The 20,625-nt window shown below is 38.6% G+C and overlaps 1 protein-coding gene across 3 annotated transcripts in view; it reads left to right on the top strand.

The window, feature by feature from the left end:
- The window catches only part of LOC126248378 (fibrillin-1-like), a 647,044-nt gene that overhangs the window by 331,816 nt on the left and 294,603 nt on the right, over window positions 1–20,625 (top strand). The window contains exons 11-12 of one of the 3 annotated variants that reach the window (XM_049949313.1): window positions 3,659–3,796; window positions 17,867–18,010. The exons of 1 other annotated variant lie outside the window; for it this stretch is intronic. In XM_049949313.1, coding sequence (XP_049805270.1) covers window positions 3,659–3,796; window positions 17,867–18,010 — 282 coding nt within the window. The remainder of the gene's footprint in view (window positions 1–3,658; window positions 3,797–17,866; window positions 18,011–20,625) is intronic. One more of the 3 variants, XM_049949314.1, reaches the window with a different exon arrangement.

The following is a 20,625-nucleotide window of genomic DNA, read 5'->3' as shown; positions in this document are numbered from 1 at the left end:
CAATTGATATTTACAGTGACTTTAAATTGATTGCAATGATACTAATATCTTTCAATCAGTCTATCTGTTAACCTATAGTTTCATACTCATTTGTGGAATTCATTATTAATTGTGAGAAAGACAGATGATACCCTGTTGGAATAAACTGTTTCTTTTTGGTTTCTAATAGTCAAACAAAAAAGCACTATTGGGGAAAAGAAGAACTAAAATGTTTGCCACTGGTAACAAAATGAGGCCCAAACAATGTGATGGAAATGATAATGAAATAACTAATTGACGTCAAAGTAATGGTACTGTGATACATTTTGTAGAGATGACTAATAGTTGATATCCCTTAAAGTGATTATATCCCTAAAAGTGATTTTATAATACCAATGAGATTTAATTGTTTTAAAGTGGGACATTTGATTGCTAGTTCATTGTGCATCTATTTATACTTTTTTGTAACACTTGTAGATTTAGATTACACACATTACCGATATGTTTCTATCTCCCTTACAAGGGAACCTCCCCATCGCACCCCCCTCAGATTTAGTTATAAGTTGGCACAGTGGATAGGCCTTGAAAAACTGAACACAGATCAATTGAGAAAACAGGAAGAAGTTGTGTGGAACTGTGAAAAAAAAAGCAAAATATACAAACTGAGTAGTTCATGGCAAGATAAGCAACATCAAGGAAACTGGGAACGCAGGAGTGCCATGGTCTCGTGGTAACGTGAGCAGCTGCGGAACGAAAGGTCCTTGGTTCAAATTTGCCATCGAGTGAAAAGTTTAATTTTTTATTTTAAGTTTATGTTTTCATCACTTTTTTGGGAGTGATTATCACATCCACAAGAAAACCTAAATCGGGCAAGGTAGAAGAATCTTTTTACCCATTCGCCAAGTGTACAAGTTAGGTGGGTCGACAACATATTCCTATCATGTGACGCACATGCCGTCACCAGAGTCGTATAGAATATATCAGATGTGTTTTCCTGTGGAGGAATCGGTTGACCTATGACCTTGCGATCAAATGTTTTCGGTTCCCATTGGAGAGGCACGTCCTTTCGTCTACTAATCGCACGGTTTTGCGATGCGGTCGCAAAACACAGACGCTAAACTTATTACAGTGAACAGAGACGTCAATGAATGAACAGACAGGTAATAACTATGCAAAAATAAAGAAAGTAAAATTTTCACTCGAGGGAAGACTTGAACCAAGGACATCTCGTTGTGCAGCTGCTCATGCTACCACGGGACCACGATGCTCCTGAGCTCACATTGTCCATGATGTTGCCTATGTGGCCCATGGACTACTCAGTTTGTATATTTTGCTTATTTTTTCACAGTTCCACACAACTTCTTCCTGTTTTCTCAATTGATCTGTGTTCAGTTTATCAAGGCCTATCCACTGTACCAACTTATAACTAAATCTGAGGGGGGTGCGATGGGGAGGTTCCCGTGTTAGATTCACTACACTGAATCAAGATTACTATAGCCATTGTTTTATAGTGTGGCATAATTACTTACAACCATATTTCAGTTTGTCTCATATTTATAGATGAACTCATCATAATGTTGTAATATACCCCTGTTGTATTATTAAATCATTCTCAGTGTGTGTGTGTGTGTGTGTGTGTGTGTGTGTGTGTGTGTGTGTGAGAGAGAGAGAGAGAGAGAGAGAGAGAGAGAGAGAAAGAGAGACCATCAACCTCAAATATTCTCCATTGTAATTTAAAGAGTAGTATCCACACTCCCCATCAACAGAATACAGTATTGCTGTGAAACTGTTGAGAAATCTGGGCAAACTAATTTGCAGATTTATTCAGTCTGTTGGTAGCCATCTGATACTCCTGCTAAATATAACACAGAGAAACAATGAAAGAAGCCAAATGTAAAGAACAATAGAAAAAAATAGGCCCACAGAAAATTAACACTGCATCATCAAAAAATTCCACAAAAATATGTAAATACTTCTGCAGAAATTTTCCATAAAAATAAATGATTTTTTCCTGTCTACATATATAGATTTTGTGTGCCTGTTGAGTCAGAGCTGACGTACTTTTTAATTCTTCAGGTATTTTTTGGTTATGCCAGTTTTCTGAAGCGTAAACACCTTACAAAACCATCATTTCTGAAGAGTAATTATTTATTAAATGTTTGTGGTTAAAATTTACATATTCAGCATCACATAGATATACAAACAGTATTACAGTTCTTGACACTTGATGGCCAAATTTAATTACAGAGAATTTCAGTCAATTCTTGTGGGACATCTAGGCTCATGTTTCCAGTGGCTTCATGTCACTTGAAGGTAAATGGAAAATGATCTTATAATGGTAACTCAGTAAGGAATATCTTGTCTTTTTCCATTGTATATTATTCCATCAACATGAAAAGATACAGTGCTTGGTCATGACTTGTAGCTATACACAAAGGTTGCAAAAGTCATGGTATAGCAATATTCACATATACAAATCATGGTAGTATTAAAAATGTATAAAAGGACAGTGCATTGGCAGAGCTGTCATTTGTACTCAAGTGATTCATATGAAAAGGTTACAGCTGGCCGCGGTAGCCGAGCGGCTCTAAGTGCTTCAGCCCGGAACCGCGCGACTGCTATGGTCGCAGGTACAAATCCTGCCTCAGGCATGGACGTGTGTGATGTCCTTAGATTAGTTAGGTTTAAATAGTTCTAAGTTCTAGGGGACTGATGACCTCAGATGTTAAGTCCCATAGTGCTCAGAGCCATTTGAACCATTTTGAAAAGGTTACCAGTGTGATTATGGTGACCCACTGGGAATTAACAGACTCTGAATGAGGAATAGTAGTCAGAGCTAGGGGCATGGGACATTCCATTTTGGAAGTCATTAGGGAACTCAGTATTCTGATATCCAATGTGTCAAGAGTGTGCCAAGTACACCAAATCCACACATTACCTCTCACCATGGACAACACAGTGGCTGATGGTCTTCACTTGACAACCGAGAGCAGTGGTGTTTGTGTGGAGTAGACAGTGCTAATAGACAAGCAAGACTCCATACAATAACCATAGAAATTAGTCTGGGATGTATGAGGAATATGTCTGTTAGGACAGTGTGGTGAAATCTGACGCTAATGGGCGATATCAGTTGGACCATAGATGACTGGAAAACCAGAACTCATCTGACCAGATGAGTTCTGGTTACAGATGGTAAGAGCTGATAGTAGGGCTTGAGTGTGGTGCGCCATGTCACTGGACCACAGTTTTTCACAACTGGTTCAAAGAAAATTCAAGTTAAAGCAATTGATTTGGCCACCCTGACCACCTGATATGAATCCCATTCAATATTTATGGGTTATAATTGAGAGGTCAGCTCATGCACAAAATACTGCTTGCAGTTATGAACGGCTATAGAGGAAGACTGGCTCAATATTTCTGCAGTGGACTTCCAACAATTTGTTGAGTCCCTGCCACATTGAGTTGCTGCACTACATTGGGCAAAAGGAGATCCAACACAATATTAGGTGGTATTCCATGACTTTTCTCACCTCAGTGTATGGTAAACAACTTTACACAGTATACCCATGTACAAATTGATTTATTGAGCATGGAGTTAATTTCCACAGTACCAGTCTATTGGAACAGTGGAGCAAATGTTGATCTTGCTATTTTAAAGTATTCATGTCATTCTGTGCAGATGTTGATGAGTGTATGGAAAACATCCATGGATGCAAACAAGGTGAAGAAGTGTGTCGGAATGTAATTGGAGCTTATGAATGTGAAATAAAATGTATGCCGGGCTTTGAGTATGATGAATTTCTTAGGCAGTGTACTGGTAAGTTAGCTGAATTTATCTTTCACCAGTATATTTTTTTACTTATTTCTTATTAATATAATTTTAAATAAAAATTTTTTCTTAAATATCTATTGTCTTTAAAAATTTTTTTGGATACATCTAATGCACCAGTGATCATCCCAGTTAGCTATTAAACTCCTTCAGACTCCACTCCTATCTTATTTCCCTACTGTTAGTATTGAAATAAGTCAGCATCATTTTTTATGATACTGCAATGTGAGGGGGGGGGGGGGGGTTATGGAACGGAAAGTTGGTGGGTGTGCAGGGGAATTAAGAGGGGTAGGTGCGGGGGAGCTAGCTGAAGATACTCTTTACCTAAAAGCTTATTACATTATCATCCCTTGTATATTATGCTTGGCTGCTGATAGGTACCTTGTCTGTTCTATTAGTAATGATCAATCCTCCAACATTTAATTTTATTGCATCTTGGTATTTCCATTAATCTCAATTTATGGTATGACATTTTAATATGTAATATTATCTACCAACTCAGTAATATTGTATATTTAATTCTGTTATTGATTTAGACAAACAAGGTGAAGAAATGTGTCGGAATGTAATTGGAGCTTATGAATGTGAAATAAAGACAAACTCATGAATATTATTTAAAAGGTGCTCCCAATAAATGCTTATGCCATATCAATCAAGAAAATTTCCACTTCCACTCACAAGATGCAGTATGGGACCCAGAAGGAGTAAACGAGTACTTCCTAACTTCAGTTAGCATGATGGAAAACAAAATCAAGGAAAATAGCAGATGTGCATTAGATCTGCTTTGTACTGAGCCACACAGAAGGTTTACCTTCCACTGGAATGTTGTCACCCCCAAAGATATTATAAAAGCCATGTCAAGGTTCTCCAACTCCAGAAGAACATGTTTAGAATCAGGAGTTGTTCCTGATAAACCCAAAACTGTTAGTTATATCAACCTTTAAAAAGGGAGATAAGCATCTGTTCAAAAACTAATGACCAATTACTGCTGCTCCTATTTTCTCCAAAGTTTTTGGGTTACTTATGTACAACCCACTAAATAACTACTTTGATCTCCTCTCCAACAGACAATTTTAATTCCAACATGGTAAAAATACCATTATTGCTGTCTACATGTACATCTACATCCATACTCCGCAAGCCACCCGACGGTGTGTGGCTGAGGGTACTTTGAGTACCTCTATCAGTTCTCCCTTCTGTCACTGCTATTGTTAACCAGATGGTAACTGCATATGAAAATAAAGCTTTGGTATCTGTTGTACTGTATAATCTCAGCAAAGTCTTTGACTGTATATCCTTTGACACCCTACTTCCAAAACTGGAATTTTATGGCATGCAGAACCCACCTTTAGCTATGATCAAGACCTATTCAAAAAACAAGAGACAGTTCATCTCATTTATAAATTTATGTTCTTCACTGAAGGAAATGTGTGATCTTTTTCTGTTCATCATTGACGTTAATAATTTACCTTAACATGTAGGAACTAATTCAATAGTGTGTTATGCAGATGACATGGCACTGCTCAGTACACACCATTATGCCATACAAGCACATGAGGCAACTCAAGAAAAATTAGAACTAGCAATGAATTGATTATCTTTGAATCTTTGTAGTTCTGGTAAAACATTTGAACCATTTCTGTGTTTAACTAAAACTCTAGAAAGTAAATCAGTAAAATTGTTATGGTTTTACATTGATTCCAGATGTAACAGGGAGGAACATGTTAGCCATGTCTGCAAGATAATAACAAGTGTGTGCCATCTCATGCAGGAACTGACAGATGCAGTCACACAAAAGAATATCTGAAAATGGCATAGCTTGGCCTTTTCCTGTCAAAAATTTCCTATGTCATACTGATATGATGACATTCTTGTTATGTCAGTGAAATTCTGAACATTGAAAAGAAAGTAATCAGAGTAATGAGTAAAATAAAACCTAACCCCTCTTTATCAAGCCCAGTATAGTGACAGTTGTAAACCTATACATCTGTACAGCATTGCTTAATGCACAGTGATTTAGGCAAATGAATGAACTCATTTCATTATTTTTATACGAGGGCTGTTCAAAAAATTCCGGAACATTCGTAATTTTGAGGCAATGGCGCATTGGAGCGAATTTGGCATCCCTGCACATGCATGTGTTTAATGTGTAACTGCTGAAAGTTTCATTGTTACATGTCTGTTAGTTATGGTTCAATGCTGTACTGAGTGGAATGCTATGTCACACAGTTTGTGAATTTCGAAATGGCAGAGTTAGAGGAACAAAGTGTCTGCATTAAATTTTGCATGAAACTTACGAGACACACCAAATGATGCAGGAAGTCTACAGTGATGAGTGCTTAAGCTGTACTCAGTGTTACAAGTGGTACATACGGTTTAAAAATGGCCAGATGGAAGTTAAAGATGATCCTTGTTCAGGACACCCTTCAACATATACCGATGTCGCTCATGTCATGAATGCTAATGAAAGTTTGTATGCCAATTGAAGATTGACTGTCTGAGAGACTGCAGAAGACCATAACATTTCAGTTGGACCATGTCATGAAATCATGACACAGCATCTTGTAATGCATCGTGTTGCCGCCAAGTTCGTCCCTTGGCTCATGAGTGAAGCTTTTGGATTCACAAATGAGAATGAAATGTTCCTTAAGAGATCATAGCTAGTGATGAGACGTGAACCTATGGTTGTGATGTTGACACCAATGTTCAATCTTCACAATAGGTCGGGAAAGATTCTCCAAGACAAAATAAACCTCATGATGTCAGGTCAAATGTCAGAGTCATGCTGATAGCGTCTTTGACTTTGAAGGATTAGTTCATCATGAATTCGTAGCACAAGGACACACAGTTAATTGATGGTACTATTGGGATGTATTGCAACACCTGTGAGAAAATGTGAGAAGGAAACAGCCTGAAATGTGGTGAGACAATCCATGGCCCATGCACCACAATAGTGCACCCACAATTTCATACCTTCTGGTCCACAACTATTGCACAGAAAATGAAATAGCTGTGCTGTCTCATCCTCTGTACTCTCCAGACCTGGCCCATGTGGACCTTTTTTTTATTTCCAAAGTTGAAAACCCTGCAGAAAGGATGAAGATTTGCAACAATAGACAAGATAAAAATAATTCGCAGACTGTGCTTCACAAGATCCAGCAGGAGGCATACCAAGGCTACATCTGGCAGTGGAAATGACATTGGGAGTGGTGTATCAATTGTGTAGTCGAGTATTTCAAAGGAGATCGTGCACAAAAAGTGAAAGGTAACCATAGAAAATTCTTGTGGACAAAGTTATGGAATTTTTTAACAGTCCTCAAATTTAATGAGGTAGCCTGAATCATGATAGATCCATCCGCTATACAGCCCAAAGTTGTGATGCAAAGGGCATTTAACAAGGAAAGTAGGGTAGATATGAAAACTAATGTGTGTTATTTGATGGATGCAAACTATCTTGCTATTAAGTATTTTTACAACACTTTTTTTTACCAGTCCTTGATTTTTTCTGTCTGCTGTTATCATCTAGCCATCAGTTAACACAAAGGGCTTCATTGCCAATAGATTCTAAACACAGAAAAGAAGTGCATGGCTCAGGCATGATGTGATTTTTGTTCTTGTTTTATTAGAGGTGTCTTTTAATAATATTATCTGTGTGCTATTTAATAGTATTTTCATTTTTGTTGTGGAAACATTGATCCCTCAGTGAAGGGATTCATGGAGATAGTGGCACATGCATTTCATGGCGCAGAAAAATGTTAAGTAAACAACGAAAGTGAAAACTTGAACTATCACTATTATGTGTAAGCATAACTGGTGAAAATTATTTTCTCAGCACAGAAATTGGCAAATTAACAAAAGAAGTGGGTAATCTACAGACATAGTCACCATGTTGTCTACTCTGAATATTAACAGTGGGAGTCTTAGCTTTAAAAATATTATCAGCAATAGTTTGGAAGTGTGCCTATTTGTAAAATTATGATTGTGAATTATTATCAAAAAACACATTTCATATCAAAATGCATATAATTAACAAAGTGACTAAAAAAATATAAGTTTGAATCTGAAAAGGAAGTATAGCATCAACATTGTCTGTAGATAATGTTCAAACAGAAGGATACAAATAATGCTGCTACAAAAAATGAACCTCTAAAGGAACCATTTGTGTGAAACGTAAATCTGTGTATGTCATAATCTCTGCAAAATGTGGCTTCACATGCAATGTTGTGGATTGAAATTAAATCTGCAATTTAACATGGACAGCGAAGAATAAATTATTACTATATTAAATGAAGATATGTGAGTGTAGAAATACAAATACAAAAAGTTGTAAAAGTCTTATGTGCACACTATTTACCAGACAAGTCTAATAAACTGCAACATAAATTCAGCAGACGCAGTGAACTACACCTGTAACAATCTCAAAAGTAGCTTTGATAAGACAATAAGATTGGATAAATACCAGGGGCTATTTTAGTAACTTTTGATGTTGACTCTCTCTTCATGTGCATTCCTCTGCCTGATTCATTATAGTTAATTGAGGTTAGGTTTGGTGTTGAATTAATGAACCTGTTTCAACTTGCACTGACATCTGCTTACTTTCATTCAATAACCAGTACATGAACAGACAAATGGAGTTACGATGGGGAGCCCATTGTCATCTATTGGAAGTTACGATGATGCTTCATTGTGAAAGATTGTGAGGAATGTGCCATGGAATCAGTGGCATTGAAAGTTGCGGTTTCTCTCTCTCTCTCTGTCTGTCTCCTCCCCCTCCCCTAATATGTAGATGATACTTTTGCTGCTTAATCTAATGGAAGTGAGAATCTAAATGAAACTTTGTGGCAGATTAAAACTGTGTACTAGACCGAGACTTGAACTCAGTCCAGCACACAGTTTTAATCTGCCTGGAAATTTCATATCAGTGCACACTCCACTGCAGATTGAAAATTTGATTCTGGAGAATTTAAATGTCTATTTAGAACATTTAATTTCAATCCACCCAAATGTTCACTTCATCATAGGTGTGGAAAATTATGGCTGCCTTCCCTTCCTTGATGTGTTAATCAGGAGAAAGGCTGAGGGTACATTGGGATATGCCATTTATAGGAAGCCAGTCTACACTGATTTGTATCTAGAGGCTGATAGTTGTATAGTTCCATGGTCCAGATATGTGTGAAGGCTTTGTGAGCATCGGCTGATCTCCAGTGCCCTTTAATCTGAGATTCCAGTAGCTCTCTTCTACATCTACGTATCTACATGTATACTCTTCAGGCCACCTAGCAGTGTGTGGCGGAGGGCACTACTTGTGCCAAAGTCATACACCCCCCCCCCCTCCCCTTCCCCCTCTGTTCCACTCTCGGATCATGCAAGGAAAAAATGACGGTCTGAATGCCTCAGTACAAGCTCTGATTTCCCTTATCATTGTGCAATATGAAAGTTGGTGGTAATAATATATGCTCTACGTCCTCGGTGAAGACTGGATTTTGAAATTTAGTGAGCAGCCCCTGCCTTTTAGCATGTCGTATATCTGCAAGTGTGTCCCACTTCAAACTTTCTGTGAGATTTGTAATGCTCTTATGATGGCTAAATGTAACTGTCACAAATCTTGCCGCTCTTCTTTGGACCTTCTCAATCACTTGAATCAGACTCAACTGGTAAGGGTCCCATACAGACAAACAATACTGTAAGACTGGACGAACTAAAGTATTGTAAGCAATATCCTTTGTTGAAGGACTGCATTGCTTCAGGATTCTACCAATAAACCACAATCTAGGGTTCACCTTATCTGTTAGTTGTGTAATCTCATTGTTCCATTTGAGATCATTTCCAATAGTCACACCCAGATACTTGACAGATGTTACCGCTTCCAAAGACTGGGCATTTATTTTGTACTTGTACATTAATGGAGATTTTTGCTTTGTTATACACAGTAGGTTACACTTACTAATATTGAGAGATAACTGCCAGGCATTACACCAAGCATTTGTTTTCTGGAAAACCTCATTGATTTGTTCACAACTTTAATGTGATACTACTTTTCTGTATACTACAGCATCATCAGCAAACATTCGAATGCCGCTGTCAATACCACCATCCAGATTGTTTAAGTAAATCGTAAAAAGCTGTAGACGTATTATGCTGCCGTGGGGCACAACTGATGTTACGCTTGTTAATGTTGAAGTCTCCCCATTCAGGACAACATACTGCTCTCTGTCTGTTAAAAAACTTTCTATCCAACTGCATATGTCATCAGCTAGACCATAAGCGCACACTTTTTGGAGCAAGCGACAGTGTGCAACTGAGTCGAATGCCTTTCGAAAGTCGAGGGATATGGTATCAAGCTGGGAGCCGGTATCTAGAACCTGTTGTATATCATGCACAAAGAGAGCCAGCTGTGTCTTACATGACTGCTGTTTCCCAAAACCGTGCTGGTTTCTACAGATGAGCTTCTCAGAGTCTAGCATCCCTGACAATGAAAAATTAAAATTTGAAAGTGAAATGATAGTGAACAAGTGGTAAGGATTTTAGAGCATCCAAAAAATGGAAGGGGGTGGAGAGAGAGAGAGAGAGAGAGAGAGGGGGGGGAGGGAGGAAGAGAGTGAGGAGGGGGGGGGGGGAAGAAAGAGAGAGAGAGAGAGAGAGAGAGAGAGAGAGAGAAGCAACACTGATATAATGCTGTACATTGTACGCAATGTATGTTTCTCTTTCAGCATATTTCTTCACTAATTTTCAACAATATCTTATAAGTAATTTTAATCAAACAAGGCTTGAACTGTAACACTACAGATAACTTTCTGCATCTCAATTCAAAAAGCAACTTTTTGCTAACACTTGTTGAAGTCAGTGATTCAAATGTATCTATTGATCACCTAATATTTGACTCATGCATAATGGATTTCATCTGGACAGGATATCAATAATGCTGTGTGGAGATTTCAACACGGCTTTCCTTGGAACCAGCAAAAAGAAAGAACTATTGCTGAACATCACAGATACTTTCAACTTAAAACAAACAATAACATCCACAATAAGAATAAGTAAAACTATGGCTACTGCCCTCAATCAGGCATTTGTAAATACAAGTTTTACTGCAAATTGTGTAAATATAAGTATTTTTGCCCATCAATCAGCTTGCTGGTTTGATGTGGCCCACAATGACTTCCTCTCTTGTGTAAAATGTGCACCCAGTGCCCTCAGTTATTAGTTGGATGTGAAACTCCGCTGCAGAGTGAAAATCTCTTTCTCGATTAGTTTGATGTATTTGAATCTCTATCTTTCCTTACAGTTTTTACCCTCTACTTCTCCATCTAGTACTATGGACATTACTTCCTGATGTCTAATCCATGTCGTATCAATCTTTCCCTGCTTCTTGTCAGTGGTCTCCACATATTTCTATTCTCTTCAGTTCTGTGGACCTTCTCCTTTGTTATCTTGTCAGTCCACCAAATTTTCAGCATTCTTTTATATATATATATATATATATATATATATATATATATATATATATATATATATATATATATATATATATATATATACTCCTGGAAATTGAAATAAGAACACCGTGAATTCATTGTCCCAGGAAGGGGAAACTTTATTGACACATTCCTGGGGTCAGATACATCACATGATCACACTGACAGAACCACAGGCACATAGACACAGGCAACAGAGCATGCACAATGTCGGCACTAGTACAGTGTATATCCACCTTTCGCAGCAATGCAGGCTGCTATTCTCCCATGGAGACGATCGTAGAGATGCTGGATGTAGTCCTTTGGAACGGCTTGCCATGCCATTTCCACCTGGCACCTCAGTTGGACCAGCGTTCGTGCTGGACGTGCAGACCGCGTGAGACGACGCTTCATCCAGTCCCAAACATGCTCAATGGGGGACAGATCCGGAGATCTTGCTGGCCAGGGTAGTTGACTTACACCTTCTAGAGCACGTTGGGTGGCACGGGATACATGCGGACGTGCATTGTCCTGTTGGAACAGCAAGTTCCTTTGCCGGTCTAGGAATGGTAGAACGATGGGTTCGATGACGGTTTGGATGTACCGTGCACTATTCAGTGTCCCCTCGACGATCACCAGTGGTGTACGGCCAGTGTAGGAGATCGCTCCCCACACCATGATGCCGGGTGTTGGCCCTGTGTGCCTCGGTCGTATGCAGTCCTGATTGTGGCGCTCACCTGCACGGCGCCAAACACACATACGACCATCATTGGCACCAAGGCAGAAGCGATTCTCATCGCTGAAGACGACACGTCTCCATTCGTCCCTCCATTCATGCCTGTCGCGACACCACTGGAAGCGGGCTGCACGATGTTGGAGCGTGAGCGGAATACGGCCTAACGGTGTGCGGGACTGTAGCCCAGCTTCATGGAGACGGTTGCGAATGGTCCTCGCCGATACCCCAGGAGCAACAGTGTCCCTAATTTGCTGGGAAGTGGCGGTGCGGTCCCCTACGGCACTGCGTAGGATCCTATGGTCTTGGCGTGCATCCGTGCGTCGTTGCGGTCCGGTCCCAGGTCGACGGGCACGTGCACCTTCCGCCGACCACTGGCGACAACATCGATGTACTGTGGAGACCTCACGCCCCACGTGTTGAGCAATTCGATGGTACGTCCACCCGGCCTCCCGCATGCCCACTATACGCCCTCGCTCAAAGTCCGTCAACTGCACATACGGTTCACGTCCACGCTGTCGCGGCATGCTACCAGTGTTAAAGACTGCGATGGAGCTCCGTATGCCACGGCAAACTGGCTGACACTGACGGTGGCGGTGCACAAATGCTGCGCAGCTAGCGCCATTCGACGGCCAACACCGCGGTTCCTGGTGTGTCTGCTGTGCCGTGCGTGTGATCATTGCTTGTACAGCCCTCTCGCAGTGTCCGGAGCAAGTATGGTGGGTCTGACACACCGGTGTCAATGTGTTCTTTTTTCCATTTCCAGGAGTGTGTGTGTATATATATATATATATATATATATATATATATATATATATATATTAGTCATGAGTCTTCTGACTGGTTTGATGAAGCTCACCATGAATTCCTCTCCTGTGCAAACCTTTCCATCTTAGAGCAGCAGTTGTGACCTATGTCCTCAGTTATTTGTCGGATGTATTCCAGTCTCTGTCTTTCTCTACTGCTTTTACACTCTGCAGCTCCCTCTAGTACCATGGTAGTTATTCCTTGATGTCTTAACGGATGTCCTATATCCAACCCTTCTTTTGTCCATGTTTTCCTCACTGATTCTGCAGGGAACCTCCTCATTCCTTACCTTATCAGTCCACTTAATTTTCAAAAATTGTCTGTAGCACCACTTCTCAAATGCTTCAGTTGTGTTCTGTATTGGTGTCACCACAGTACATGTTTCATTACCATAGAATGCTATGCTCCAAACGTACATTCTGAGAAATTGCTTCCTCTGTTTGATGCTAGTAGACTTCTCTTGGCCAGGAATATAGCACCACATATAAAATGCTTCAGTTCTCTTCTCTGTTTCCTGCACAGTCCATGCTTCCATAATGCTATGCCCCTGACATACATACAAAACATTTCTCCCTCAGATTAAGGCCAATGTTTGATACTAGCAGACATCCTTTGCCAGGAATGTCCTCTTTTCCTCTGCTAGTTTGCTTTTTATGCCCTGCTTGCTTCATCTGTCACACATTATTTTGCTTTGTAGTTAGCAGAATTCCTGTATTTTGCTTTGTATTTAGCAGATTTCCTTAATTAATGAAAAGCCAATTCAGTTGCTAATAAAAATGTTATTATGTCCACAACCATTTTTGGCCTTTACATCAGGCCATTTTCAAGTGCATCTGAAAATTTTTCTCTAGAGAATCAATGTCAAAAGACATTCATTCCCCACAGCATAGTTTTCAGATCCTTTTAAAAATGGCCTGATGTGAAGGCTGAAACTGGTTGTGGACTTACTACAGGTTGTATTACAAATTGGAGTGGCTTTTCATTAATTGAATATAAAGGTGTGGAATCACCAACCTCTGAACACGGAAAAACTTGGAATTCCTTAACTTTGGATACTTCGGGGTCATGAACTTTGATGTCAACTTCATCAGTAAGCTTATTTCTGCCATTCCTCATTCCTTTTATTTTTCTTCAGATTACTGTTAATCCATGCTCTCTGATTGTTAGACTTTTTATTCCATTCAGTGTGCCCTGAAATTCTTCTTCACTTTCACTGAGGATAGCAATGTCACGAGCGAATTTTATAATTGATATCCTTCCATCTTGAGCTTTAATCCCGCCCATGAGCATATGTTTTATTCTGCCATTGCTTTTTTGAAGTACAGAATGAACAGTAGGGGAAAAAGGCTACATCCTTGTCTTACACCCTTTGTAATCCAAGTGATTCATTCTTGATCTTCCATTTGTACTGCTCCTTCTGGGTTCATATATGTATTGTATACTAACAGACTTTTCTACAGCTTAGAACTATTTTTCTGAGAAATTCAGACTTTTCCACTATTTTGCATTGTCTAATGCTTTTTCTTAAATCATGCTTCCATTATCAAGCACAATGTCAGAACTACCTCTCAGTTACCTTTATCTTTCCTAAAGCCAAGTCTGCAATTAACGATCAGTGCCTCTAAATCATTGCTGTTTGGGTCAGAAATTTTCTTCACTTTGAGACTGCGTGTTCATTGCATGATAATTCTGTCAGTTATCTGCCCTTGCTATCTTTGGAATTGTGTGGTTGGTCTGTTTTCAAAAATCTGATGGTATGTCTCCAGTCTCATAGGTTCTACACACCAACTTTAATAGTCATTTGGTTGCCACTTTCCCTAATGAATCCATAAATTCTGTAAAAAGTGTTATATGTATGTTTTTTGGCTTATTTGAGTGCAAGTCTTTCAAAGCTCGAGTCTTAGTGATTGTGAAACCTAATTTGTTTTCCTTCCATGCTACTTGCTGCCCATTCAGAATGTTTAAAGAACTGTAACAGTAAGAAGATTCTGTAACATGACATGCAAATATTCCATTCCCTGTTGTCAAAAGAGTGGTGAGAAGAAGTTCCAGAAATATTAGACACAAATAAAAATTTTGAGAAATTCTCTCGTACTTTCAACTATTATTTTGCAGTTCTTCTCACTTAAAACACAAGTAGTAAGAGTCAAAGGTCCAAGAGTAAAGGGATGCTTAACAAAACATATCAAAATTCTGACGGTTGGGGAAAAAAGAATTTTTCAAATGCAATAAAACACAGTAAAATGCCCCCTTATCTGAACAGTTAGATTCAGAAATATATTCATGCCTACAGGAAAGCTATACACCAAGTAAAATAGGAAAAGGGCCACTGATAAGTGTATATCATATTCAGCAAGTAAAAGCCACGCAGCTTTGAATGTAATAAAGAAGGAAGAATGTAAAATATCCCTTAAAATGTCAATCTGAATCATGACAACATGAGAGTTACTGACCCCTAACACATGGCATATCTTTTCCATCATTGTTATGCAGATATCACAAACAGTTTAATAGCCCATGCCTCAAGAGGTAGTACAAACAGAAAAACAAATCACACTCTTGTGTCTCTCCAGTCTATCTTTCTGAAGTAAATCTACATGAAATCATTTGTTGGCTGCAACTTTAAGAAAATGTCATCAGGAATTGATAGTATTCCAGAGTAACATAATAAAGCAACACATTACAAACATTTTATTGCGCAGATGCAGTCAACTCATCTTTTCTGGTAGGCACATTTTCAGACTGTCTAAAAACTGCCAAATTGGTGCCTATTCATAAAAAAGGAAACAACACAGATGTACAAAACTATGGAGCACCTGCCTTATTCTCATGTTTTAGTAAACTCATAGGAAAAATAATGTATAAACATGCTCCTTGCAATCCACAAATCAACTCCGGTGGGCCATCCATGCAATCGGGTAGATGTGGTAGGTCTTTGCTAGGTCACCACCAGTTATAATAACCACAGTTGCTCCAGCCTGAAAGGATGCTAATTGCCTCCACTGCCACATGCGTGTTCCTGCCAAAGTGTCAATGCTGAAGTTATTTTGAAAGGACTATAGTTCTGTCATTTTCTTAACTCAGAAAAGAACTGTAAGAGCAATCTAACATACTCAACCAACAGATACTTGCAAGCCAATTTTTCTAGTCACCATCATGTCACTCCACTGTATGAATATGCTAGAACCTTGTAATACCCATGAGCATGATACAGAGCCAAAAGTAAAAGTCTCATGTCCAGTCAGTAAGGATATCTGCTTTTAAAACTTCCATTACAAATTGTTTGTTACAAATTTACAATAGTCTTCCACTCAAGATAATCATTATTTCATTATTTTCTCTTTTCAGTAAATCCCTAAGGATAGTTTTATTAGCTCACTGCTTCTATTCAGTAGCAAATTTTTAGAAAATGTGAAATGCAAAAGACTTGAAGCTGGCCAGTGCAAAATCTCCTGATGCAAGTAGTTAAAGTTCTTTTGTAGATATATCAAAGAAATTGTTTCTTTACTGCAATGTTACTATCAAATTTTCTGTACTTCTTGTAAGTGTGTGTGTGTGTTGCCTGCACACTTGTGTACGCAGATATTTTTGGATGAATAAATGAAATGAATTTATATGTGTGTAATTCTGTTTGATTTAATTTTTTGATATCATCACTGTCAACAGCAACAGCAGTTTGATCTCCACTACTAAATAAAGACCAAAGGCCTACTCTATACTTTTCCATACATTCCAGCTTCAGCTGCACAGTGTGGTCAGAAACAGTCTGGAACGCTTCTAAGAGTGACTTAAGGTAGATTGTGCTGAGAAATAATTGTTAAGAAAAAAATTGGTATGTTTCACTGTTTCCAAGTTAGTTAGATTGCAGTTATCCAGTCAGGTCACTGCACATGCAAATTCAAGAGGCACGCTAGGGATGACATTCTTCGTATGGTTTCCTAAAACCAAACAAGAAAGTAATACAAAAGTTGGTTGTGAGATGGTAGTAAGGACTAAATGCAAACCAAAGGCTGAGCAGCCTTGTGTGCTATCATCTACACTATGAGAACAACTGACACTAATTGTATCTAGCGGGCCACTTGAATTTGCATGCACAATACCCTTATTGGCTAACTTCAGTCTTAATTAACTCAGAAATTCCACAATGTATTAGTTTTTTAACAATTATTACTCAGCATAACCTTCCCTGCAACACCCTTACAAGCTTTACAGACTGTTTCCAACACTCCTCTATACAGTCCATGTTGTTCCTGTATGTTTTATAATGTCATATATCCACCATTCATTATGTCATCACTTTGGTCTTTTGTTATTTCCCTTATCCATCTACCATCCATTCACCTGGCTACATCTCCTGACCAACTCCATTTCATTTTTAATTATGGTCATGATTTCATTTTCTTCTTCTGTCTATTCACTGGTTTCGTTGTTTTTCCCACCTCTCATAGCACTACCAACATGCATCTCTGCACTTCTCACTGGCAAACACTTATTTTTGAATCGTGAATTAAAAGTCCATATCTCTCTGCCATAAGTAAAAACTGGTAATTAAAACTAACTGTAAAGTTTGTACATTGGAAGCTTAGTTTTGCAAACTCCATTTAATTTACCAAAAGCACTACAGCCTCTTTTGACTGCTCTTTCTATTTCTTTTGCTGTCCATCTGTTCATTGTCATCAGTTGTCCTAAACATTAAAAACTCAATGTATTAGTCTCTGTTTTAATTGTGAATTATTTTTGTGTTGATATCTCCTTCTTTCCCCTAGAAGTGTTTAATATATTTTCCCTCAGTTCTCAACAGTCAAGGCCTCATAGATACTGAGACCATCTTGAGACAGTAAACTAGATCTCAAAAACAAGGATGTTCAGTTTTGCACAAATGTAGGTAATTCCATAATATACAGTGGATTAAAATTAAATATATATTTTTTCTATCCAATATCCAGCCCCATCATGCTTCAGTTTATCATGTGAGTCAATTAAAGAGCTGATTTTCTTTCTCAATAAGACATTATTTAAAGATCTTCAGTTGAAAATAACAGTAACAATATTTATGATTTGCAGATATAAATGAGTGTATAAGTAAATTACATAACTGTTCATTGGAAACTGGAGACATTTGCGTGAATACACCTGGAAGCTTTGTCTGCAGACCACCCACCTGTCCAGATGGTTATCAGATAAATGCAAATACACGTCAGTGTGAAGGTAAATAGTAGTCTGATATATTTTTATCATTTACACAAATTTTAACTGATTCTCTTACTCATCAATAAGAGAGATACCAGCTGTAGATGCAGTTTGAAATCATGCTCTGTAAAAATACCTGAAACAATGAAGAATGTGTCAGTTTTGTTCGAATATATCTAAAATCACTAGTATGCGGCTCCAGCAACAAGACATTTTGCAGTTATCTTTTAGTATCATCAATGAGATGATTTTTAATGGAGTTGTTAAACTGCTTAAATGAGCAAAGCATTAGTAACAAAATGGGCTCCATATAAAATATGCTCTCATAATCCTTATGGATTCAACCTCTAGCAGTTCGTTTCCCCCACCTGACTTAATCCTTTTTCTAGTTTCCTGTTCTGCCTTCACCCTTGGCATTTTTTCTGTCCCATCCCTACCCTTAGTTCTCTGTTCCATCTTGATTAACATTTCTGCCTTCTGTTTGCTTTATTTGTAACTTAACATGCTGTTCATCCCTTGCCATTTCTGTCTCATTGTGTCATATTTCCTCCTTTCATATGACCTCCTTTTATCTTGCTTTTGCCATCTTCCTTCCACCGGCATATGAGTCTGCCAGTACCTTAGTTTGCATCTTCAAGTGCCATTCATGTGTTCATACTCCTATGCCCATGCTGTTCTTCTTCACCGACCATAACCACCTACCCCAGCTCCTCAGTATTTGGGATCAGAAGAAGAATTGTTCTAAGGAATTCTCAGTGTGACATGTTGTTTTCCACAGTGCTCAAAGCTTCATCTGTGTGGTGAGAAATGTCCTGATCTTGTAATCTAAATCTTTGTATTTCATTCATATGAAATCAGTCTGGACCTTTTCTACAAAGCAATTTACACTTTCTAATGGGAACCGATACTGCTTGTAATCAAAATATTGTTAAAATCTGTCAAAATAAAGTCCATATGAAATTCTGTTGGAGGAAGTTTACCAGACTTAGAACTGTTTCAATTAGTTGCAGGACAAGAAACCTAGAGCAGTTTTTGCTAACACTGTTTTTGTGGCATTTTCATAATTATAACAATACTCCCCTTTTTGTTCGATGCTGCAGTTTTTGTTGTTGTTTTAGCTCATTGTTCTGTAATTTGATCGGGGTGTATCCCACCATGGGGTTACCTGGGTCTTATAAGTGTTTCATGACAATATGTTAAATTTCTTCCTTAACCTGAGGCATACCTGTTTACAATCGTGAGCCCATACCTATTCCTTCATTATTGCTTCTGCATTGATAAGTTCTACTGTCGTATGTCCAAGTGAGGCAGCAATAGTATAAAACAAACAGTGAGCTAGGTGAGAAAAAATTTACGATCTGTGCAAGAAAATGACTCAGATTCTAAGCTAGCAGCACAATTGTATGATGAGACAGCTGTCTAAGAGACAATTAGCAACTGAATAAGTGGTTGACTGGCATCTGGTGCAACTGCATTGTTCAGTGATTTGAGTGGGTCATTACTGTGGGATAACACTTATATGTGGCAACAGTGATATGAAGAATTTTTATTTTATTATTGTTTAATGAAATGGTGACTTAGCTCATATAATGTAAGTTTATTGTTTAATGAAACTAAGATCAACTTGTGATGTAAGTTTGTTGTTTAATGAAACTAAGATCAACTTGTGATTTTGCTCATTCAAGTATACTTTTGTAACATAAAGACAGTTATTCTCTACATGTGTACAAAGTATGCCATGCACCTGCTCTTGTTATAAAAAACAGCATGCCTTCTTGAGGGTTAAACAAAGTCACTATTAATGTTGATAATCTGTGCTCTCAAAATTATGTACGAGGTATTAAATTAACAGCACAAAACTTCTAGGTTCCAGACATGAATATTAATCAATATTCTCAATATTCATCACCAAAGCTATGAAATATGCACTGAAGAGCCAAACAAACTGGTACAACTGCCTGATATCGTGTAGAGCCCCTACAAGATGCTGCGAGGCATCCCAGAATGCTCAATAATGTTCATGTCTAGGGAGTTTGGTGCCCAGCAGAACTGTTTAAATTCAGAAGAGTGTTCCTGGAGCCACTCTGTAGCAATTCTGGACATGTAAAGTGTCGCATTGTCCTGCTGGAATTGGTCAAGTCCATTGGAATGCACAATGGACATAAATGGATGCAGGTGATCAGAAAGGACACTTACATACATATAACCTGTCAGAGTCATATCTAGACGTATCAGGGGCCCCATATCTCTCCAACTGCACATGCCCCACACCATTACAGAGCCTCCACCAGCTTGAACAGTCCCCTGCTGACAGGCATGGAGTCTGGATTCATGAGGTTGTCTCCATACCGTACATGTCTATCCGCTCATTTCAATTTGAAATGAGACTTATCCAACCAGGCAACATTTTTCCAGTCATCAGCAGTCCAATGTTGGTGTTGAATGGGCCCAGGTAAGGTGTAAATCTTTGTGTCATGCAGCCATCAGGGGTACATGAGTGGTCCTTTGGCTCCGAAAGCCCATATCAATGATGTTTTGTTGAATGGTTTGCAAGCTGACACTTGTTGATGGCCCAGCATTGAAATCTGCAGCAATTTATGGAAGGGCTGCACTTCTGTTACGTTGAACGATTC

This window comes from Schistocerca nitens, chromosome 3 (assembly GCF_023898315.1).
Source record: "Schistocerca nitens isolate TAMUIC-IGC-003100 chromosome 3, iqSchNite1.1, whole genome shotgun sequence".
NCBI classification, from domain to species: Eukaryota; Metazoa; Arthropoda; class Insecta; order Orthoptera; family Acrididae; genus Schistocerca; species Schistocerca nitens.
Note: the sequence above shows the minus strand (reverse complement) of the source record. Positions and strands in the feature narration are given on the sequence as shown.